Source organism: Lissotriton vulgaris, chromosome 8, assembly GCF_964263255.1.
Source record: "Lissotriton vulgaris chromosome 8, aLisVul1.2, whole genome shotgun sequence".
NCBI lineage: Eukaryota > Metazoa > Chordata > Amphibia > Caudata > Salamandridae > Lissotriton > Lissotriton vulgaris.
The window spans coordinates 227,311,405-227,336,427 of record NC_141696.1 but is presented as its reverse complement, the minus strand read 5'-3'; the positions used below and the strand labels follow the sequence as shown (position 1 = coordinate 227,336,427).

The 25,023-nt window shown below is 46.9% G+C and overlaps 1 protein-coding gene across 1 annotated transcript in view; it reads right to left on the bottom strand.

Moving 5' to 3' along the window:
• SCAF4 (SR-related CTD associated factor 4) overlaps positions 1 to 25,023 on the bottom strand; it is a 915,362-nt gene that overhangs the window by 281,746 nt on the left and 608,593 nt on the right. The window contains exon 19 of the mRNA XM_086934003.1: positions 10,997 to 11,139. Within this exon, the coding sequence (XP_086790129.1) occupies positions 10,997 to 11,139 (143 nt within the window). The remainder of the gene's footprint in view (positions 1 to 10,996; positions 11,140 to 25,023) is intronic.

Here is a 25,023-nt window from a genome sequence, read left to right as displayed (position 1 = left end):
CCAGACTGGCCCTTGCTCCCTTCCAAAAGAGGAGCACCCCGGACCCTCCTAGTCCACTCCAGACGCCATTTTGAGTCCACCGCGTGGGCTTGAATTAGCCAAGACTTGTTGCCCCAATCCTGGGTCTAGCGACGTCGACAGCTTCATCCATCGTGGGACAGCTCGCTCCTCCATCCTGGTCGCCGACCAACGCCTCCTGGTCCGTGAGATCTGCAGAGCACAGCGTTGCCCACTCACCTAGTCGATGTGACTACCATCCGGTGCCCTCCTGGTGCCACCTGACTACTGGCTAGTAGTCACGAACTTGGTCCCCTCTGCACTCTCTTCACTGGTCGCCTGCCAGCATCTTTTCTTCAGGCTCCTGGTTCGTCTACGAGGATTCCCGACGTCTTTTGAGACCTATGCAGCTGCAGCCCCTGGGCTAGGTAACTTCAGCATTTCGGTGCCCCAGCATAGCCTCACTATCCAAGGGTCAGGATCCACTGTCGTTTTCTTCCTACCAGGTCGGGTTCGCCCGAGAACACTAACTTTGTGAAAGCTAGCTACCATAGACTTTGTCCCGCATCCCGCGTGAGAGTGCACACTCTGCACCCTAGGCCTCCTACTAGTAATCTGAAGGTTCAGTAGCATAGTCCTAGCGATTCCAAAGCCTATTAGTACAGTACTTACCTGCTGGTAATTTTGCATTCCACTTCCATAGTATATGGTTTGTCGTGCCCCTCGGGCACTTGTGTAAATTGTGCTAACTTAAGTATTTTCGTAAGAGTTTTGTTTTGTGCTTAGTACCCTGTCCTCATAAAGAGTACAGGGCTGTTGTGATTCTAATAAATACACTGTTTATTTTCATAACACTTGTGTGGTGTCCTTTCACTTGGTGTTCAAGGGGTATATGTGATGGTATAACAGCTGGCTTAACACACCCTCTAGAGTTTAGCCCGAAGACTGCTCGTATCCACGCTACTAGGATAGCTGGTCTATAAGGTTGACTTACAACCAATCATCAATAAGGGTTGTTGGACTGATACATAGTGTTCACTAGAATAGTGAGCACTGCATATCAGGCCACCTTCTCACACTCATCAATAGTCATAGTCTATGATATGATTAGCAAGCCCATACCCAAAGTCTCGCGGACGAGCAATCAAGTACACAGAAAAACATGAATCAATATCACATTTACAATGAAGTTATGCAAACAAATTCCTCAAAGAGGCCTGTCCCACTTGGGCCATCGGTTTGTGCATCTGAATCTAGGCAGTAATGGCAGGTAACGAATATGCTACTTACCAGTATGCATCTGTTCTTGGCATGTAGGGCTGCTGACATTCATATCTGTGCATAGATCACCACCTAGTGTTGGGTCCGGATGATTGCACATTGTTATCCTGGAAGAGTCTTCGAAGTATCACGAGATAGGTGGCTCCTCCCCTGGACTACAGTGCGCATGGGCATCGACTCCATCCTCAGATAGTTTTTAGCCATTGTGGCCAAGATGGAGTGTAACTCAGTGAATGATGACCATGCTAAAAGTATATGTGAATTCTGCAGCTGCTACAGGCTCCGGGGAGGAGGGCGGGCGATATGAATGTCAGCAGCCCTACATGCCAAGAACAGATGCATACTGGTAAGTAGCATATTCGGTTAGAGGCATGTGGGCTGCTGAATTCATATCTGTGCATAGAATACATAGCAGTCCCTCCATTAGCGGCGGCCACCCGTGCCAGCTGCAGCAGTTTGGAAAAGTGTTTTGAGAACAGCCTGCCCTACAGCTGCCTGCTGTTTGGAGTGCACATCAACACAATAATGCTTTGTAAATGTGTGTGGTAGACCATGTGGCTGCTCTACATATGTCTTCCAAAGGAGTGTTTCCAAGGAATGCCATAGAGGCCCCCAGCTTTCTGGTGGAGTGGGCCCTTGGTGGAATGGTGAGAGTACGTTTTGCTTTCAGATAGCAGATCTGGATACATTTAACGATCCACCTAGCAATACCAGCCTTGGAAATAGGGTTACCTTTGTGGTGTGGTGCAAAGGCGACAAAGAGTTGCTTAGTCTTCCTAAAATCCTTGGTCCTATCGATGTAATACATCAGGGCCCTTTTGACGTCAAGGGTGTGGAGCATTCTCTCCGCCAATGACTCAGGATTCTGGAAGAAAACTGGCAATTCAATAGTCTGGTTGATATGGAATTGAGACACAACTTTGGGTAGAAATTTAGGGTTAGTGCGAAGCACCACCCTGTTAGAATGGATTTGAATAAATGGCTCTTGGATAGTTAGGGCTTGAAATTCACTAACTCTCCATAGCGACGTAATCGCTATGAGGAAAGCCACTTTCCACGTTAAGAACTGAATCTCACAGGAGTGCAGTGGCTCAAAAGGAGGATCCATCAGCCGGGTGAGGACTACATTGAGGTTCCACTCCGGAGCTGGTGGAGTCCGCGGCGGAATGACTCGCTTGAGTCCTTCCAGAAAAGCCTTAATGGCAGGCACCCTGAAGAGGGAGAGGTGCTGCCTATTCTGGAGATAAGCGGCCATTGCGGACAGATGTATGCGAATGGAAGTATAGGCCAGATTACATTTGTACAGATGGAAAAGGTAACAGATGATATTCTGAATAGAAGCATCTAGCGGGTTAATGTTGTGGTCTGCACAATAAATGACAAACCGCTTCCATTTTGCCGCATAGCATGATCTGGTGGTGGGCTTTCTCGCCTCCCAAATTATGTCCATACAGTCGGAAGGCAAGTGCAGGTAGCCAAACTCTAGGACTTCAGGAGCCAGATCGCCAGGTTGAGCTGTTACCGATCTGGATGCTGAATGTCGCCATGGCTCTGCGTCAGAAGGCTGGGTGTGAGATGTAGCCTCTGATGCGGTACCACGGATAGTTCCAGAAACGTGGTGTACCATGGTTGGCGAGACCACGTTGGAGCAACCAGGATGAGAGTCATCGAGTGCTGCCTGAGCTTGCGTGCCACCAGCGGTATCAAAGGTGCTGGAGAAAAAGCGTACGCAAATTTGCCTGACCAGTTCATCCATATCGCATTGCCCTGCGACTGTGGGTGTGGGAACCTGGCGGCGAAGCTTTGGCATTTTGCGTTCTCCCTTGTGGCGAAGAGGTCGATCTCTGGATGACCCCAGCTTTGGAAGTACGGTTGGAGTACTGATGGATGTATCTCCCACTCGTGCATTTGGTGGCTGTGCCTGCTGAGCAGGTCCGCCATCTGATTGTCCTTGCCCGGGAGGTGTTCTGCCATGAGGAAGATATTTCTTTGAATGGCCCACTTCCACATGCTCTGAGCCAGATGAGACAACTGTGGAGAGTGTGTTCCTCCCGGCTTCTGAATGTAGTACATGGCCGTCATGTTGTCCGTCAGGATCAACACGACTTTGTTGCACAGATGTACTTTGAAGGCTTTCAGTGCCATGAAGATTGCCATCAGTTCCAGAACATTGATGTGCATCTTCCTCTGCTGTGGTGTCCATAGTCCCTGCACAGTGTAATGGAGTACATAAGCTCCCCATCCCTGGAGAGAAGCGTCCGTTGTCAGGATGATCTGTGGCACAGGCTCTTGGAACGGTCGTCCCTTGCAAAGGTTTCGTGGATTCCACCAATGCAGAGAGTTGTATGCCCGACCGCTCACCAACACTAGGTCTTTCAACTGTCCGTGAGCCTGAGTCCACTGACGTGCTAAGCACTCCTGAAGCAGGCGCATAAGTAGTCTCGCGTGCGGGACTATGGAGATGCAGGAGGCCATCATGCCTATCAACTGCATGAACACACGCGCCGGAAGCGAGTGTCGAGGTCTGAATCTTTGTATCAGCGATTGAATGCTGTTGACTCACTGAATTTGGCTGTGCTGTGGCTGCCAGAGTGTTTAACGTCGCACCCAGATACTGCCGTATGTGGGCGGGTTGCAGGTGGGACTTTGGGTAATTCAGTGAGAAACTCAGATCGTGAAGAAGGTGAATGGTGTGGGACATGTGGGCGGCACACTGCTGGGCTGACTTTGCTTGGATGAGCCAGTCGTCCAGATAAGGGTAGACGTGAATGTGTTGTCTCCGTAGGTGCGCCGCCACCGTCGCCAGGCACTTTGTAAACACCCTGGGTGCCGTGGTGACCCTGAAAGGCAAAACCTTGAACTGGTAATGTTGGTTTTGGATGGTGAACCGGAGGTACTTTTTATGCGACGGGTGCAGCGGAATGTGAAAATACGCATCCTTTAGATCTAAAGTTGCGAGAAAATCCCCCTGATTGAGCAACGGGAGTACCTGCTGCAGGGTCAGCATGAGAAAGTGCTCCGAAAGAATGTACTGATTGAGGGGTCTGAGGTCCAGTATGGGCCTGAGGGCCCCGTCCTTTTTTGGTATCAAGAAGTACAGTGAGTAAACTCCTGTGCCTCTTTCTTCCACAGGCACGAGCTCGATTGCCCCTTTTTGCAGCATGACGAGGACTTCCTGCTGCAATAAGTGCAAATGCTCGGCGGACATAGGACGGTGTCGTGGGGGTATGTTGGGTGGAGTGGATGTTAACTCCAGACAATAACCGTACTGTATAAGCTGTGTGACCCACCTGCCCGTGGTGATGGATTTCCAGATGGGCAGGAACTGTTGAAGTCTCCCCCCGACCGGTGTTGCGTGGTTGGGGGGCAGTGACAAGGCGTCACTGTTTGTTAGTGGCAGAGGATCTGGAGTTGTTGTTTCCACCACCCCTGCCTTTGGCGCTGTTTCCACGATAACCACCTCGACTTTGTTTGGTGTATGTGGTGTTGCCTTTATAGTACTGCGTGGTTTGGGAGCTCTGGCCTCTGGAAACACCTCTAGTGCTTGAGCGACGAAAAGAACCACCCCTGAATTGCTGGGAGTGCAAGGCCCCCATGGACTTAGCGGTTTCAGTGTCCTTCTTGATCTTTTCCAAGGTGGTGTCCACCTCTGGGCCAAACAGATGATCAGGGTTTACTGTCTGATTAAGAATGGTGGTCTGTATCTCTGGCTTAAATCCCGAGATTCTGAGCCAGGCATGTCATCTCAGCATGACGCTAGTGTTGACAGCTCTGGCCACGGTATCAGCCGCGTCCAGCGCACATTTAATAGAAGCATTGGATATTAGCTTCCCATCTTAGATGAGCATCTCAGCTGCCTCTTTGTATTCGTCTGGCAGGTGCTGCAACAGGGTCTCCAGTGTGTCATAGTGTGCCCTGTCATACCTCGCTAGAAGTGCTTGTGTATTTGAAATGCGCCAGATATTGGCTGCCTGAGCTGCCACCCTTTTCCCTGATGCCTTAAACACCTTAGATTCTTTATCTGGGGGAGGAGCATCACCCGTTGTTTGAGAATTAGCCCTCTTCTGGGCATTCGAAACAATAGAGTCCAAAAGCAACTGTCCCTTGATGTACGTAGGGTCAGTAGGCGCTGGTTTATACTTCTTCTCGATCCTTGGGTTTATCACCCTGGCTCTGGTAGGCTCCTTAAAGATCTCCCCAGCATGTTTCAAGACACCCTTCAACATAGGCAGAGTCTTGACAGTTATCTCTGAGACGGAAAAGGTGTCAAAAAGAAAGTCCACTTCAATGGGGTCAGCATGGAGCTGGACGTCATGATTCTTAGCCGCTCTCCCAATGAGGGCATTAAACCCCGCTGAATCCTCTGTAGGCGACGTTGTCACAGCATAGAGTTGAGAGTCTGGGGCAGAGTGAGGATCACCTGGCTCAGCACCAGCTACCCAGGGTTCATTGGTATCATCAGCGTCTGTGTAGACAGGATAGCTGTACTCATCACCATCATCACCATCCCCAGCGTCCACGTCAGAATAAGTGGGTGAGACATCATGGCCATGTGGAGAAAGTGGTTCCACAAGAACAGGAGTTGAAGTGGAATCCTTGTTTTTCTTTGAAGGAATTTTATAGGACTCCATTGGCTGTTCCGGGGCAATTTTCCGTTTATGGAGGGAAAGTCTGCCTGTTTCGGCATCGATAAAGTGTTCCTGTTGTTCTTCCAACGAAGACTGTTGATGCTTTAAGCTTGGGACCACTGTCGTTGACTTCGGCACCGAGGGCACCTTCTCGGGCATGCTGGCTCCCGTCCGACGCGTGATTCAACAGGTTTTCACTAACTTCCCGGTCAGCTCCCTCATCATCCCCGGCATCGAAGATGTCCACAGGCGCCGGTGCGGTCTGCTGGGCCTCCTGGCACGCAGCGCGTCGATGCTTAAGCGTCTTCTTGGATCGAAAACGGGAACAAGCCATGCAACTGGCTTCATCGTGATCCGGCGACAGACACTTGTTGCACACCGGGACCGTGTGGACGTCGATGTGGGGATACTTGGAGTTGCACACGGGACATCTCTTGAACGGGCTCCGTTCCATGATGAGCAGTCAATATGGTCTGTGGCGTTGACTGGGCCTTCCGCGTGGAAAGCACGCGGTTCTCTGGAATCCGGCTCGGAACCGAGCTGGAAGAAGCAGGCACCGAACGCAAGACTATACCGACGAAAAAACTAAAGGCCTTTTGGCCTTAAGAAAGTTTATATCTATTCCGACTAGAGTGAACCAATATACATCCGAACCCAATGGCGGAAAAAAACAATCTGGGGATGGAGTCGATGCCCATGCGCACTGTAGTCCAGGGGAGGAGCCACCTATCTCGTGATACTTCGAAGACTCTAACAGGACAACAATGTGCGATCATCCGAACCCAACACTAGGTGGCGATCTATGCACAGATATGAATTCAGCAGCCCACATGCCTCGAACACAGGGCACATGCACCTGTACCCTCACCACCAGCATAGGACACCCAGCTGGAGGGGTGATTGGCCTATGCCAGGGCAGTGGGTTGTAGGCATGGCACACAGGGATGTGTGCAATGTCGACTTCACCTTTTTCTTCACCAAAATACGCACCCTGCAAAGGCAGTGTATGTGTGGGTACAAAGGTACAGGGCCTCTAAGGGTTTCACAGTAAGTGCTGCAGCCCTTAGAGGTCTTCCCTGGTCACAGTGCCCTTGGTACCTGTGGTACCATTTACCAGGGGCTGACCTGTGGTTAAAGATGTAAATTGGGTTAATTTTGGGGAAAGAACACAGGCCCTGGGAACCTGATTGGCAGGGACCCAGGGAACATCAAGTGAAAGTGCATCAGTAGTCTGGCTAAAAGTGGGGGGTTACTGCAACAGAAACCCACTTTCCTACAACCTGCTCCTGCGAAATCCAGGTTTGTCCTGCAGCCAGCAACCTCGAAAACCCCCGAGGACCTGCCTGCTTGAAACCACAAAGACTGTCTCCAGTAAATACTGGATTTGTTCGAACAACAGACGCCACGGGTCGGCACCACTCTGCACCAGACGCCCACAGCCAGAGTTCGAGTGGTCCAACACCAAGAGGACGTGCCCTCTGCTTTCCCGACCGGAGATCCGGCAACCCCTGACCTGCCTCAAGCCTCCAGTCGATGCATGCAGCCTCAAACCAGAAGGTCCCCCCAACCGCAACCAGGAGCTGGAAAGAAGATCCTGAAAGCCACCCCTGCACCAGACGTCACACGCCCTTGGGTGGAATTTGAAAACCTAAAGAAATTATTTAAAATTGTACTAACAAAAACGATTCTATTTACCGGTTTACAGGATATGTCCCAGTGCAGTATCAAGGCATACTGCACTGTGTAAGAAAAGTAATCTCAAAAGTAACTTGCCTGTAATTTTACTAAAAGTCATATTCAAAATATAAGCACTGTATTTACTAAGCATTGCGTTTCTCAAAACAAAGTGCATATACAATCACTGTATTACAACTGTATATTTACTGCGAAGTATTTATCACTTTTCCCGTGCCACGCTTGCTTGGTTCTAGGAAATAAAAATAAAGAATATTTTTATACAAAAATAATTGGTCTGTAGTTCAGTTTGTGTGAATTAATTTGCTGACCGAGTGTGTACTACAGATATGGTGGTCCTAGACATAGAATTCTATACACAAATCTTCAAACAATTTTTAGCTCAGTTATTATTCATATCGGAAATTGATTCCTAAAGTGAAAAAGCAAAAAACATAAGAGCCCAAAAATACAGGTGTCCAATATACATACACACAAAACAGATTATCGTTATTAAAAGTAGAGGAGAGAACTCTACTATTTATTCATAATAAAAATCTCCTCATATGGCAGTACACAAATATACAGTATCTACAAATCCAGACAGAAGGGGTTACGGAGAGAAAACAAAAGTGTATTTAGAGTGAAATTCAAGTGCTCGTGCAAAGGATAGAAAGGACCAAGCGGTCAGGGGATATTGATTGGTATGATAACCAAGAAATTTGTTAGCTTAGATGTAGACAGAGCCAGCCCTCAAACGTTAGTTCGTAATGAAGTTTGTAATTGTCTTAGCAAAGGTCCCTTTGCTTAGATGGTTTTTTGATCTTCAAGGAAGGGTTGATGGGCAGGGGCATAAGAGATGCCGGCTCACTGTAGGGAAAAGCTGTCGACGTTTCGACCCAAGGACAAACAGGGCAAATTGTATCCTCATGGACGGGTCTTCATCAGGACGGGGCGATGAAGGGGAAGGGGAAAGAGCCCTTTGACTCTGGAAATCAAGCAGTGTACACACAATAACTACACCCACACCTTACGCCACCAAACGAACTGCAACTCGACGGGTGTCATATATGCCATCAAATGCCCGTGTGATTTCCTGTATGTGGGCCAGACCATACAAAAAGTTAAAGCTCGAATTTTGCAGCATGTAAGCAGAATACGCTGCAAAGTACAAGGCGCTCCCTTGGTGGAACATTTTCTGACCTTCGGTCACCCACCTGAAAGTCTCCGGTGGTGGATCCTAGAAAAAGTAGCGGTAAACATCAGGGGTGGGAACTTTGCCAGTACCCTTAGTCTCCGAGAGTGCAAATGGATGCACATATTTGACACAGTGAACCGGGGTCTGAATGAATACGAAGAAACAACAAGACAAATGTCCACCCTGTACAATGGCTGATTGCTTAACTTGTTGTTTACGCTCGTACTTTAGTTGGACAATATAAGGAACTTTGTTATCAGGATGCATATTTTATATGTACTTTGTAAACATGTACTGTATAAAGCATATAATGTGTATCATGTTCCGTTGCATGCGAATGCCTCCATATTTACTATGTTTTCCGAACTTCTAAGACGCCTAGAGTCTGTCTTCTATTCCACGCCACGTATGTTGCTAGGCAACAGCCCCTGCCATAGCGTGATATGTCAGTAGCGTGCACGTTCACGTCACGTCTAGTACTTAACCTGACGCTGATCGAGCCTCTCTCAGCAGTCATCGACAGACAGAGCCCCATTGATAGGCCACGCAGTTCTACGGAGGAGGTATGTTATGACTAACCAACATCCCCTGATGTTACATGTAACCACTCCGACTTTGTAACTGTTGACCCACTTAGCTCATTATACATTCTTGTCCACAGACACAGCGTGTATATTGCTTCACAGAAAACCCAACTCATCATCTTTTCGCCGACTGAGCGAGGGTGAGTCCAATTAGCTAGCTTCACATTGTTCATTTTTTGTCTTTGTCTAGTCTATGTTTTGTATTTGAAAAATCACTACGTAAGAAACACAGCACTGATGGCTTTATGTTTCTTATTTTTCCTCCTAGTACTCGAGAGCACGCTTGCTCGGCTCTCTTTTAACGAATTGTCCAGTTGGCATATAGGCACACCACTAACAGGGTGAGTGCTTCTGGAGTACTTATCATCAACCTTCATGTTGTTGGTTTTAAACAAACTGAGCCCCTACATTTGTGTTACAGGTGTCCTACTTAACTACTGGGGTTACATGAATCCATTGTAACTATGCTCTTTCCCCTTCATCGCCCCGTCCTGATGAAGACCCGTCCATGAGGATACAATTTGCCCTGTTTGTCCTTGGGTCGAAACGTCGACAGCTTTTCCCTACAGTGAGCCGGCATCTCTTATGCCCCTGCCCATCAACCCTTCCTTGAAGATCAAAAAACCATCTAAGCAAAGGGACCTTTGCTAAGACAATTACAAACTTCATTACGAACTAACGTTTGAGGGCTGGCTCTGTCTACATCTAAGCTAACAAATTTCTTGGTTATCATACCAATCAATATCCCCTGACCGCTTGGTCCTTTCTATCCTTTGCACGAGCACTTGAATTTCACTCTAAATACACTTTTGTTTTCTCTCCGTAACCCCTTCTGTCTGGATTTGTAGATACTGTATATTTGTGTACTGCCATACGAGGAGATTTTTATTATGAATAAATAGTAGAGTTCTCTCCTCTACTTTTAATAACGATAATCTGTTTTGTGTGTATGTATATTGGACACCTGTATTTTTGGGCTCTTATGTTTTTTGCTTTTTCACTTTAGGAATCAATTTCCGATATGAATAATAACTGAGCTAAAAATTGTTTGAAGATTTGTGTATAGAATTCTATGTCTAGGACCACCATATCTGTAATACTTGATACCCAGGTCCTAGGACTCATTTCGGGTTACCCCATATATAATAACGACCGAGTGTGTACAGCAAATGCTTTAGGGGAGAGAAGTTTGCCTAACGGCTAGGGCTGTCTCCCTTGAATCTGAGGAACTGGGTTTGAGTCTCGGCAATGACAGCTGGACATCCTGTGATTCTGGGCAAATCACGTAATTACCCTGTGACTAACAAAAATGAATGTGTCCCCATGCAATGCAACTGGTGCTATGTAATGCGTACTCTGATACTGCCTTACTGCTCGACCACACTACCACAAATAGAGAGTGAGGTGCTATCTACTTTACCTCTGCCTACCTTTTGTGTTCCACTGTACTCTGTGCACACTATACCTCACTATGGTACAATATATGAAGAGCCAGCTTCCTACAAACCCTGCATGTATCAAACGTTCAGATAAGGATGCAAATGGTACCTGCATCCTTTCTTTTTTTAACCACTGTTTAATGCCAACTGGGAGTCATAATCCAGAAAAAAGAAAAATAAGCTGTTTTAACATACCATTATTGGAGCACGAATTGGAATAGACATAGGAACTGGTAACGATGGAGGTATTAGTGATACTTCCTTTGGTTGTACTTTTTCAGCACTTCCATTTTGGGGGACTTCTTTTTTCTCTGCTTTTTTCAGAATCTCTTTCCAATCTACAAAAAACACAGAAATTGGCTTAGGCTGAAAACTAAAATATGTAGTTTGTAATCAAACAGCATATTTTAACTATTTCTCAAGAAAACGTCTGGTCCAATGAACGTCCTCCCTGACCTTTAATGATCATTAACCCAAAACATCATATCTCAAAGCATAACTATCAAATAAGTCAGATAAAAATAAAGGAAGATTTTACTTACCTGTGAGAATCTGTGGCATGCAGTGCTTTAGATTCACATACTCAGCATGATCATGCCATCTAAAGTTAGGCTCAGTTGAGTGCAACTTGTTTTTCGTCAAAGTCGTCTTTCAAGTCACAAGGTTCAGTGACTCCTCCAATTGCAGGTAATGTTCATGGGCATCGGCTCCATTGTTGCATTGTTTATTCCCTCACTGCACGTTAAGATGCCATCTGCATTGGCATGGGTAGTCCCAGGTCTGTGTTCCACTACAAAGCCCATTCCCTGTAGGGAGATGGACCACCTCAACAGTTTAGATTTTCACCTTTCATCTGCATTAGCCACCTGAGAGGTCTGTGATCAGTTTGTACTAGGCAGTGAGTATCAAACAAGTATGGTCTCAGCTTCTTCAGGGAACAACCCACAGAAAAGACTTCTGTAGTATGTTGTTAAGTTAATATCCTGTTATTATCTCTCTACCTGCTCAGCCCAGGTTGAAAAAACGCTTTTTAGACGTAAGGACGCCCTTGTGACAAAAATTTCTAGAACCAGGTACTCCTCACCGACAGCCATAAAAGCCCACAATTCCCATAGCACATAATGTGTATGGTGAGGAAATAATATTAAACAGTGTTTAGCAAACCAAAGGTCTGTGAGTGTGGGGGTGTAGTCAAAGGTGTAGCTAAAAACAAAGGGCTTGTTTATGAGGAATTGCCATAGGGCAGTGCCGCATGTTTCCTTGCAGTGCTGCCCTATACCAATGTGAAAGGGCAGGAATACACTGTATTTATAAATTACGGTGCATTTTTATCCTTTTCCCTTGCGTTGGAGCACAAATCGCTGCCTAGCACCAACATAGGCAGGGTTCTTTCTGTACAGGAAGGGGCACCCTTCTTTAAAAAAAACAATCCGAGAGACGTTTTCCTCTTTCTATGTGAGCTGCAGTATGCAGTGCACATGGAAAGAGGAAAAACGAGGAGAAAAGAAAACATTTCTCCTTGTTACACCTCCACTGGGGAGGCGCCCGTTTTTGGAGCTGCCCCAGGTTTATGTGATTTTATAAATATGGGGCAGCATCAAAATTCATGGGTGTTTTGTGGACACCCCACGCAAAGCCCATGGAACACTTCCTTGACCCAGAATAAGGCAACACAGTGGTTTGCGCTGCTATGTCTATCCATATCTATGAGGCCATGCAAAGCCATGCAGAGTGACGTTACACTGCCACATAAGTGTAGTTGAAACACCCGCGCCACCGGAGCATAAAAAAAAAAAGTGATGCTCTGGTGATGCAAGCCTCTCAAATAAGCACCAAAATATTCTGTAGTTTTTTTAGGTCTTTCACCATCAGCTATCTACATATAAAATAATGGGCAGCGTAAATGAAAAATAAATTAAAAAAAGTTGTTAGTCAGTGGGAAATGCACTGCAGTACATTATGAAACTTCTATTAGTTAATGCACTGCAGAGGTCTGTGTGTAACCAGAGAGCCACATAATTACATCTGGATTGGTGCAGTGGATAATAGTGATGTGTATTTTTAGTGCAAAGAGGTCCCAGCCTGTGACAGAAAGCACTGTAAATTTGGAAGTCATTATTTTATACTTGCATTACACACAGTGTAAAATAGAATGCTGCAAACCGTGCAAGTAATTTTACTATAAAATGATGCTTCCAAAATGTAGATTTTAGTAATAATAGAGCGCATGTAATGCAATTTTTTTTGTTTAAATAACGGTCCCTTCAGCTTCTCTTTAGGAGTACTAAGAGCTGTGCAAATTAAGTAAAATTAAAAGCATGCACTTCCCAGTCCAATGGTTAACTCTTTGCACTTCCACTCAAAGATGTGTTATTTTGTCATCACAAATCCTTGGGAGTTATTTGATCAATTAAAGCCAGATTTGCTCATCCTTTAAAATTGTAGATTAATTGGTTTGCATTTCATTCAAGCAAGCAGCTGATAAGGATCTAAATTAGCCCTCCCAGGCCAGCTGTCTTTTTCCAAAAGGAAAGCAAACCTTTTCGATTGCACAGACAAGTGAAGCTGGGGAATGCGTGTAGGAGAGTAGGGTCTGCAATCCTATGATCAACCCAGAATTTTTGCTTTTTGCTTCACTGGTTTACGACTTCTCTGGCTGTGGGCCTGCTAATCAGACCCACAGCCTGGCTGTTCTCTCACTAAATTGACACGTGTACCTTAGGTGCATTTACCAATTGGTACTGGGCCACCTTATCAGACCCTGTAACTCAGGGCATGGGTGTACCCAGGGCCTACCAGGGGCTGCAGCATGTATTATGCCACCCCTGGCTGGCCATCTAAATCTGACACAACTGGCTGCACCACAGCTTGGGCAAGGTGGTGTAATCACCCTTTGCTTTAGATATAGTATACCTATATCTAACCCTAAAATGGACACATAGATTCCTATCAGTCACTCCTATGGCAGGCCTTGACAATCCTGTAGGCAGAGTGCTAGGAATTATGTGAGATGGTGCTCTGGCATGAGCTGAGCCCGTTTGCAGCTTGCGGAACCAAGTCCTAATAGCTGTTCCATGATAACGTATACCATATACTCTTAAGTGCATTATAATCCTCGCGGTTAAATGCCAACTCTGGTATCGCTTTATCAAAACATGTCGAGTAAGGTGTCATACGAATTGGAATACTAACCCCTCACCAATTCTGGTGACGGGGTTAGCATTCCACCCTTCTAGAGGGACACGACATGTATGTAACTGTGAACCCCGGTTAAAGTTAACTCGAGCCTCAGCATCACAAAATGGATGCTGCCACCACAGACACAAGTCTGACCCCCTACAGCTGGGAGTCCTTCCAGCGAGGGGAGCTTGGACAAAAGGGTTTGCTGTCAGGGGCGGTGCTAGCACCATCCCAGACAGGGTTTTGTGTATCCTGGGTAGGCAGGGCTTTAGAGGAAGGTGACTGCAAGTGGCACCCCGTTGCTCACTGTGCATAGGCCGACTAGAACCAGTTCCAGGGACACACCAGCCCCTGGCCTGGGGAAAGTCCGGCATGGGAGAGGGGTGTAACCACCCCCCTTCCTGGTCCCACCTATGGGTAGGACCTAGTCGCGTGCCAGCCCCTTTTCCTAGTATAAAGATAGGAGCGGGCCCCCTTCCAAATTAGATCATCTTTGAATCCTGAAACTACTTTCTATGAAAGGAACTCTCTACTTCTTCTCAAGATTTCTCCCTTGTGACTAAGGAGTAGTCACCCTGCATCCGCAGGCACCATCCAAGAACACTGCGGTTTGCTGCACGTCCTTCCCCCGGAATCCGACTGACCAGCACGACGAGACCCGGCTTCCCTGGCACCTCTGACCTCTACCCACATAGTCAGCTCAGCTGAGATCCGTGGGTGCGACGAGACCTCGAGGGACCGGCCATCTTCAAGACTGCACGACACTTGCCCAGCACGACCGCCGAGGGATCCTCGAGTGAGTGCTTTGGGGTCCGAGAAGCCCCTACCCTGAGCAGCTCCAGCACCGAAGTTCAGCCCCCCAGCCTCCACGAGATCTGCGTGGGGCCCTTCTGCTCTTTGCTGCTCACCGCGTTGTCTGGCTACTAGCCCGCTGGCTTGTGGCCTTCCCGACGACGAACGACATCAACACTGCTGGTCTGGTTGCTCCAGACTGGCCCTTGCTCCCCTCCAACAGAGGAGCACCCCGGACCCTCCTGGTCCACTCCAGACGCCATTTTGAGTCCACCGCGTGGGCTTGCATTTGCCAAGACTTGTTGCCCCAATCCTGGGTCCAGCGACGTCGACAGCAGCAACCATCGTGGGACAGCTCGCACCTCCATCCTGGTCGCCAACGCCTCCTGGTCCGTGAGACTGCAGAGCCCAGCGTCGCCCACACACCTGGTCGAGGTGACTTCGTCCGGTGCCATCCTGGTGCCCACATAATCACTGGCTAGTGATTCAGAACTTGGTCCCCTCTGATTACAGGTGTCTTCCATCTTCGATCCAGGTTTGGATCACTTCGAACTTCTTCACTGGTCGCCTGCCAGCAACTTCTTCCTTCAGGCTCCATAGACTGCAACGAGGATTCCCGACGTCTTTCCAGACCTATGCATCCGCAGCCCCTGGGCTAGGTAACTTCGGCATTTCGGTGCCCCAGCATAGCCTCACTATCCAAGGGTCCAGATCCCTTTTTGTTTCAGCTCTACCTAGTCCGATTCGTTAGATAACCCTAACTTTGTAATTTCTAGCATCCATAGACTTTGTCCCGCATCCCGCGTGAGAGTGCACACTCTGCACCCGAGTCCCCTAGGCCTCCTGCTAGTAATCTGAAGGTTCAGTAGTCCAGTCCTAGCGTTTCCAAACCCTATGAGATTAGTATTTACCTGCTAGTAATTTCGCATTCCACTTTTAGAGTATATGGTTTTTTGTGCCCCTCGGGCATTTGTGTAAATTGTGCAACTTAAAGTATTTTCGTAAGAGTTTTGTTGTGTGCTTAGTACCCTGTCCTCATAAAGAGTCCAGGGCTGTTGTGATCTAAATAAATACACTGTTTATTTTCATAACACTTGTGTGGTGTCCTTTCACTTGGTGTTCAAGGGGTAAATGTGATGGTATAACAGCTGGCTTAACACGCCCTCTAGAGTTTATCCCGAAGACTGCTCGTATCCATGCTACTAGGATAGCTGGTCTATAAGGTTGACTTACAACCAATCATCAATAAGGGTTGTTTGGACTGATACATAGTGATCACTAGAATAGTGAGCACTGCATATCAGGCCAACTTCTCACAATGCGCAACCCTCTTTTCAGGGCTCCAGGTCCCCATGGGGGTCGCGCCCCACAGATTGAAGACCTCTGCACTAGACCCAGGCAACTATAGGACTATTTCACGCCTTCCAGTTCCAGCCAAACTGGCAGAAAAGGTTATGAACAAACTGCTTACATCATATCTATGTGGACATAACTTGCTGGATGAGTCACAATTTGGATTCAGGGCAGAGCTTAGCACCGAAACAGGGTTAATAAAGGCCACTTATGAAATAAGAACAGTAATGGATGCAGGGGGCTCTGCGGCTCTTGTTCTGCTTGACCTGTCGGCGGCCTTTGACACGATAGACCACAAAACCCTGCTTGGTGTTTGTGCACTGTATACATTTATAACATAACAATGTACTGTGTGCTTCGTGGAATGTTGGTGTGATGATGCTGCCTGTCAGCGCATGGTTTGTGGAGCACTGCGGCTGACTTTGTGGAATAGGCTCGCAACAAATCTGTGGCATGTTGTTTTATGCAGTCTACATGGCGTGTTACACAACTACTGGGATTCACTCAGGACGTTTTGAAAATTTGACATCAGCACTGGCTATTTGTTATGTAAAAGTCTGTGGTGAGCTTATCTGAATATGTTTGTACTTTACGACAAGGTTTTCCCTACAGTGAGGCCGGTTAACCAGATACGTAGCGGTTCGAATTTCAAATTGAGCGCGCACACTTTACCTTCATCTGGAGTCATGCCGTGCCTCCATGGGATCCTCTGTGGCATCTTTGCTACTACACATATTCTGGCTGCCGTGGGATGCTTGCTACCAGTAACGCACCTGGAGACACCCGGCACTGGCATGCAAGCATGCCGCCATCTTGGTATTGGGGTCAGTCCCCCAAGCACCGGGACTACGGAGCGGTCTGAATTGTCCTGTCTCTGTCTGATCGCGCTTGGCCAACCACTGGTAGTGAGAGTTTCTTGCTGTATAAAGGAACGATGCTGTATTCAAACAGTGTCTGTTGGCCATTTATTTTAACGTCTAATGTGGATTTTATATTGGATTCAGACAGCTCAGCCTTCCTCGTGTGAGGTGATTACCAAGATTTGCAGTGGTTGTGTTAGATGACATTACTCATGCTCGTTTTCTCACAGAATTTGTTTTGGGCAACTTACAGCAACTCTCGACATGTTGTAACGCTACAGACTTCCAGTTTTGTTTGTTAATACAGTGGTTTTGGCGCATGACTGGAGCTTTTTTGACCTAATCTCAATCTTTATGTTCCATGATGGGAAATGTCAGTAATATGGAATATTGGCATAGATTCCATTTTGCAGCATGAGCAGTGAGGGTTGTCTTTTCTAGTTTTAGTGAAAGGTTCCTGACATGTGGCTATATCTACTGTATGTTTTCCAGTCTACATTAATACATTGCATCTTAGGTTACACTTCAACATTGAATGTTACATCCCTCACACATGGGTTGGAGTTGCCCATTCACTGTGGAAGCATAGGTACCCTTATATAAGGTAGGTCCTAATGTTTTAGTGGGTGATGGTCACACATCTCTTGAATTCTTACACTCCCTTACATGAGGGACTGGTATGGGTACTAGCCCAATTTCTACAAAGTACGTTACGTGACCTCTACATGGGGGTTGTCATATTGGGTGTTCGCATTTACACGTGTACATTTAAAACCCTCAGACAGGACGTGTCTTTATGTGTTATAGTCCCATTTCTGCTAGTTTTGAGCCTTAATTGAGGGTTGGCTCAATGGGTTTCAGTCCCATTTACATGGTTCCTGTCACTAACCTTTACACGTGGTACGTATTCATGATTTTTATTCTTCACATTAGGTATCCCTGGATGTGGTACAGTTCTTTGTCTACATTTATTGCTGGTTACATTTTGCAAATATTGTTTTACATCTTAACATGAAAATGGGTAGGATGAGTGATACTTTTGTATTTTTATTTATCTTCTTTGTTTTCGTGATTGTTCAGTTCTCCTTGTGAGGTTATATTTTCTTTGCATCCTGGGTCTATACTAGGTATTTGGGATTCTGTGTCTTTAGTTGTTCACATATTGCATTGTCATGCTGTGTTATGCCTCCTCCTAGGCCTGCCTGGCCAGTGGGGGTGTTTGGGGGTAGCCATAGGTGTGTTTATGTCTATCAGCTGACATGTTTTATTCTTTTGTCACAATTGTATTCTACTCTTTTTAAATGTATTGAAGGGGAGGATGGGGTATATCTATTTGTGTATATTTATTTATTGCTTCCTCTTCATTTACGTCTACACTTCTTTTCACACTTTCCTTAATTTTTATTGCAAATGTTTAACTGCATTTGTGTACTTTACCTCAACTCTTTTTTATTGTTTAATCTTGTTATAACTTCATTCAGGTAACCAGATTTATCCATCTGTTATATACGAAAGGGGGATATGTAGTAACTTGTTCATGTTAATATCCTATTATTTCCCTAACAGCGTGAATGTGCTGTGTGCTTCGTGGAATGTTGAAGTGATGATGCTGAATGGAATGTTTGGGTGCCGGTTGTGAGAAAGTGCTATCTTTCTTGCATGGTATGCCCCCACTTTTTGCTTAATTGATGTGCTTTGACTGCGTGTGGCCTGGATTCCTGTCAATGAGGTGCCCAGGGCCTGTGTTACTTCCCTAAAACTGTTGAAACTAAAACCCATTTGGCATCTCTGGCCACATGTCAGTCCCTGGTAAATGGTACCCTAAGTACCCAGGGCATTGTGACCAGAGAAGACACCTGAGGGCTGCAGCACTTATTGTGCCACCCTTAGGGGCCCTGTGCCCTGACACACACACTGCCTTTGCAGGTTGAGTGTCCTGGTACAGAACTAAACAAAGAGTTGACATGGCACAGATCTCTGTGTGCCATGCCCACAAACACACTGCCATAGCATCCATCAGTCACCCCTCTAGCTGGGTGCACTATGCCAGAGGTGTGGGCACAGGTGCATGAGCCCTGTACACCTACGGTACCCAGGGCCATTCCAGGGCACTGTAAGTGCAGTGCTGCCATTAAGAGTATATGGTGCTTTGAGGTTGTCATTACGAACTACACAGCACCATGATGGCTTCACTGAAGACTGAGAGGTTTGATATCAATCTTCTCAGCACATTAAACCTACACTGATGCCAGTGTGGGATTTAATGCCAAATGCACTACAGAGGGCAACTTAGAGTTGCCCCCTGAACCTAACCTACAATCCACGTCTTGTCTGGGAGTCTGCCTAGGCTGCCACGCAGCAGACATGTTGCTGGACCCCTGGGCAGAGAGCCAGAATGGGCAGGGGAAGCTTCAATGTTATGCCGCCTTTGTGAGCTTCTCCAGACCACTTGCTGTACCCAGCAACTGGCCCCCAACCGGTTACGACTCCCACTCTGGCAGGAAGACTGGCAGGAAACACTATGTGAGGAAAGGGGGTGTGCCAGCTTGTGCCAACTCCACCCCTCAGGTGGGAGAGGCGAGGAAGCACAACTCCGGCCATCTTGAAGATAGGGAGCCCTGCCCAATCAGAGATAGGCTCCTGCCCCCCTCCCACAGGAGAGGAGCAGGCTAGGGGGTGTATTCACCCCAGGGCAGGGACCCATTGGTCCCGGACCTTACCCTACCTGTAACACCTCTAATATTAGTATTTAGGGGTACCCTGAACCTTCCTTCCTCAGATCCCGATTTGAGAACAAGGAGGAAGATCAAGAAGAAGACCTGCTGTGCAGCTGGTAACAAGAGGACGACACCAACTGACTTGGCCCCAGCCCTCCAGGCCTGTTGATCCTTGAACCTGCTCCTGCTAAATGCCGGCGTCTCCTGCGGGCAGCAACCTTGAAAACCCTGGAGGACCTACCTGCCTTGAACCTCTTAAAGACTGGACTCCCATGAGAAGTGGTTCTGCTCAAACAGCAATACCCCTGGTGCCAGCCAGGAACCGCAAATCTAGCCCACTCTGCACCCGGCCTGTGCCAGAGTGGACAAAGACCCTGAGGACGTCCCCCCGGCGATCGGGACTTGAAATCCAGTGCCCAAGAACCCTCATCGATGACCCAAATGATGCCTGCAGTCTAACAGGCGACCCCTCCAACCGAGACCAGCAGTGGGTAAGATTTCCCAACATCAAAAGACACCCCTGCACCCGGCACCCCCCGTCCCCCTGCGCCCAACTCCTGGGTGTCTACCTATCCTTCAAGATCCCAAGTTACCCCTCGAAGTGTTGGTCGCTCCTGAAGAATCTCGGTCCCCGAGTCTGCAGTCTTTGTTCATTTTCCAAGAGCTCCATTGACTAGCATTGAGCGCCCGACAGCTCAAAAGCACCCTGAACCCAGCCGCCCGAGTGGCCCTGGCAGTGCAACTTTTGTCCTAATCTACTTCCCCATTTGCCCTGAACAAGTGACTAGGAGCCCAGATCCCACAGCCGGGTGGCTTGCTAGCCAGCAGCCACCAACCGCAGACCCCCTGCCTCTCAGATAACATTGAGCCTAACTACCTCTGCACCAGTCTGCCCCTGTACTGCTGAGGGTGTACCAACTGTACCTACCTGACCCTGGGAGACCCCATAGTCGATGCCCAGAACCTTAACTCTGCCAGAGTACTTACCCAAAAGCTGATAAGGATAAGTTACTTACCTGTAATCCTAGTTCTCTTCTAGGGGTATACTCATCAAAGTCATAAGCAGTGAATTATCCCCGCCCACGTGCGGGATCCCGGAGCAAATAGAAATATATACATATATGTACATACATATACAGGTGTATGCAAAGATGATAAATTATCTATAATTTCCAATAACCTACACCGAATTAAGTATGTATAGCTACATATATGTCCATAGGCAGCCCCGTCCAAGAATCTAAAAACAGGGTAAACAGCCAAAAATGATATCAAGTATATATGTAAAACAATAAGTCTCTCAGAATTGCACATAGAGACTATACACTGTAAAAATGATATACCAGAAAACTCTTTATTTTCCAAAATAAAGAAGAATAGATAATTATAGGCAGTTTAGCCCCTAGGCTGCATATGAATAACTGTCTCAGTACAGAAAAGACAACTGAAACCTTGCCTTTAAGGCTTACAAGAATCTGAGCACTTTGCCTTTAAGAACCTCAGACTGTACTCTGCTTCCAGCATGTCCCACAGGTGACAGGTCAGTTAGATCAGTTCTTTTTTGTAAAGGTGCAGTAAAGTGAAAACAACTAGTACTCGCATTGCTCGTCCGGGGAGGCGGGAGGGATGCTTATGACTTTGAAGAGTATACCCCTGGAAGAGAACTAGGATTACAGGTAATTAATTTATCCTTCTCTTCCAGGGGATACTCATCAATAGTCATAAGCAGTGAATGGAATAGCGAGCCCATACCCACATTTCGCGGACGAGCAATCCAGAAACTAAACAGATCATAATACATATGATAAACCGACCATCAACCAAACAAATTTCTCAGGGAAGCCCGACCTACTTGAGCATCTGTCTGAGTATCTGAGTCCAAGCAGTAATGGCGGGAGAAAGTATGAACAGACTGCCATGTAGCTGCTTTACAGATTCCTGCTATAGGACTGTTCCTTAGCAGGGCTGTAGTAGAGGCTTTTCCTTTGGTTGAATGTGCTTTAGGCCATCCCTGAAGAGTTTTACTAGCCAACTGATAAGCCAAAGAAATACAGGAGACTATCCATCTTGAGCTAGATCTCTTCAATGCCGCTAGACCTGTGCTAATAATTTACAAAAAGTCTATCTGTTTTTCTTATATCTTTTGTCTTGTCCACATAAAATTTCAACACTCTTTTCAGATCTAAGGAGTGCAAGGCCCTTTCGGGGGGGGGGGGGGGGGGGGGGGGGGGGGGGAGTACACAGGTTAGGGAAAAAAGTAGGTAAATTGATTCCCTGATTAATGTGGAAATCTGAAACCACTTTTGGCAGTAAAGTAGGAGGAGTTCTAAGAACCACCCTATTTGAATGGAAAACAGTGTAGGGTTCTTTGCAGCACCAGGCCTGCAGCTCGCTGACTCTACTTGCCGATGTAATGGCCAGCAAGAAAGCCACTTTCCAAGGTAAATGCTACAGAGAGGACTTATGAATTGGTTCAAAGGGAGCACCCATTAGTTTGGTAAGAACTATGTTGAGCTCCCAAGGAGGAGATGGTGCTCGTACTGGTGGATATACCTTTTTTAGCCCCTCCAGAAAGTCCTTTACCACCGGCATCGTGAAAAAGGAACCCTGCGTAGGACACTTTCTATACGTCGTGATTGCAGCTAAGAGAACTTTAATAGATGTGAACTGTAATCCTGACTTAGCTAGATACAAAAGATAAGGCAGAATTACTTGCTCCGGTCCTTTAACTGGGTCATGACCATTATTCAAGCACTAAATGTAGAAACGCTTCCACTTGAAAGCGTAGGAAGCTCTGGTAGAAGGTGTCTTAGCTTCTCTTCGGATGCTCATACAGTCCGCTGGTAAATCTAAGTGTCCATATTGCAGGACTTCAGGAGCCAGGGCGTTAGTCTGAGCGAAAAGAGGGGTGAGGGTGAAACACTCTCCCAAGGTTCTTGGATAGCAGGTCCGGATGGCAAGGTAATCTCCGGTGTGGGACTTGTAGAAGGTCTGGGTACCACCACTGTCGTGGCCACTCCGGAGCGATCAGAATCCTCCTGGAGTTGGTCTTGTAGAACTTGTTGATCACTGCCGGAATATGAGGTAGCGGAAGAAAGGCATAGGGTAGGTTCCGGGACCAGCTTAACAGAGCATTCCCGCTTGAACCTGGTTGGTGAAACCTGGATGCTTAGACGGGGCATTTGGCGTTTGTTGCGCCTGCGAACAAGTCTATGTCCGGAATGCCCCATCTTGAAATACATATTGTGTTATCTCGTCGTTTAGCACCCAGTTGTGCGCTCCTACGAACTCTCTGCTGAGAAAGTCCGCCTGGACGTCTAGAACGCCTGGCACATGAACCACCATGATGGTCCGGTTTCTTGCCAGTAACCACTTCCAGATTGTTTGCGCCTCCTGAGAAAGGATTCTGGATTTGGTTCCTCCCTGCTTGTTCAGATAAAACATTGTTGTGGTGTTGTCTGTTTGAATCAAGAGAGAACTGGAATGAAGAGACAGGAAGAACGATTTAAGGGCTAGGTGAACGGCCCTCAATTCCAATAAGTTGATATGATAGCCCTTCTCTGTTTCTGACTGTCGACCCTGTACTTGAAGGTGATTCATGTGAGCTTCCCAACCTTGTAGTGATAAGTCTGTTACTATGGTCTGAGTCGGAGTCTCTTGAAGGAAGGGAACACCTTTCATCAGATTCGATCTTTGTCCACCACCTGATTGAGTCTCTGGCAGGCTGAAAGAGAGTGAGGCGATCCTCCCAACTGCCCGAGGCCTGAACCCACTGGTCCTCCAGGGATTGTTGTAGGGACCGCATGTGCAAGGGGGCATTGGGAACTATGAATATGCAGGAAGCCATGGATCCCACAAGAGAGGATACTTGTCTTACCGTTGGGTAGAGAGACTGTAGAAGATGCTGGCACTTTATCTTGATCAATGAAAATCTCTCCGCTGAAGGAGACACGCTTGCCTCCACGGTGTCCAGTGTTAATCCTAGTGAATGTTTTGGGTAGGGTTGAGAATTGATTTTTTGAAATTGAATCTCAAGCCCAGCTTGTGCAGTAGTTGGAGACTGAAGTTGAGATGCTTCTGAAGGAGAGATGGAGAAGAACTCTTCAGAAGACAGTCGTCCAGATAAGGGTAAGGAAAATGCTACTTACCAGTATGCATCTGTTCTTGGCATGTAGAGCTGCAGAGTTGTACACTTAGCATTAAATCGCCACCTGGTGTTGGGCTCGGATGATTGCATGTTGTTGTCGTCTTGGAAGAAGTCTTCGTAGCCACGAGATAGGTGACTCCTCCCTTGGACGATAGTGCACATGGGCATCGGCTCCATCCTTAGATTGTTTTTCGCCATGATGGGAAACGATGGAGTTAGTAGAAGTAAAGAAAAGGATGTCCATGCGTGTGCATCTAAGTAAGATAAAACTGGAACGGATACAGGTCCCGGGGAGGCGGGAGGGCGTGTACAACTCTGCAGCTCTACATGCCAAGAACAGATGCATACTGGTTAGTAGCATTTTCCGTTCAAGGCATATGAGCTGAAGATTGTACACTTAGCATCGATTGTGCAGCAGTGTCTCCCCTAGCGGTGGTAACCTGTATCCGTTGCAGTAGTTTGAAAGAAAGTTTTAAGGACAGCTTGGCCTACTGCAGCTTGCTGCTTGGCTTGCACATAAACACAGTAGTGTTTAGTGAAGGTGTGTGTTGTAGACCATGTTGCCGCCTTGCATATGTCCTCTAAGGGTATGTTTCCTAAGAAAGCCATAGAGGCTCCTAGTTTGCGTGTGGAGTGCGCTCTAGGAGGAACTGTTAATGTACTTTTTGCTTTTTGATAGCATATTTGTATACATTTTACAATCCACCTTGCAATTCCACCTTTAGAGATGGGGTTGCCTTTATGAGGTGGAGAGAAAGACACAAACAGTTGTTTTGTTTTTCGAAATGGCTTAGTTCTATCTATATAGTAGAGAAGAGCTCTTCTAACATCTAGTGTGTGTAAAGCCCTTTCTGCTACAGAGTCTGGGTTTTGGAAAAACACAGGTAACTCTACAGATTGATTTAAATGAAAAGGAGTGATGACTTTTGGAAGGAATTTCGGATTAGTTCTTAGAACCACCTTATCACTATGTATTTGTAAAAAAGGTTCTTGTATTGCGAAAGCTTATATCTCACTTACTTTGCTAAGAGAGGTAATAGCAATAAGTAAAGCTGTTTTCCACGTGAGAAATTGCAGTTCACATTTATGTAAAGGCTTGAAAGGGGGTCCCAGGAGCCTTGTAAGAACTATTTTTAGGTTCCACACTGGAGAAGGTGGCAACCTGGGTGGGAA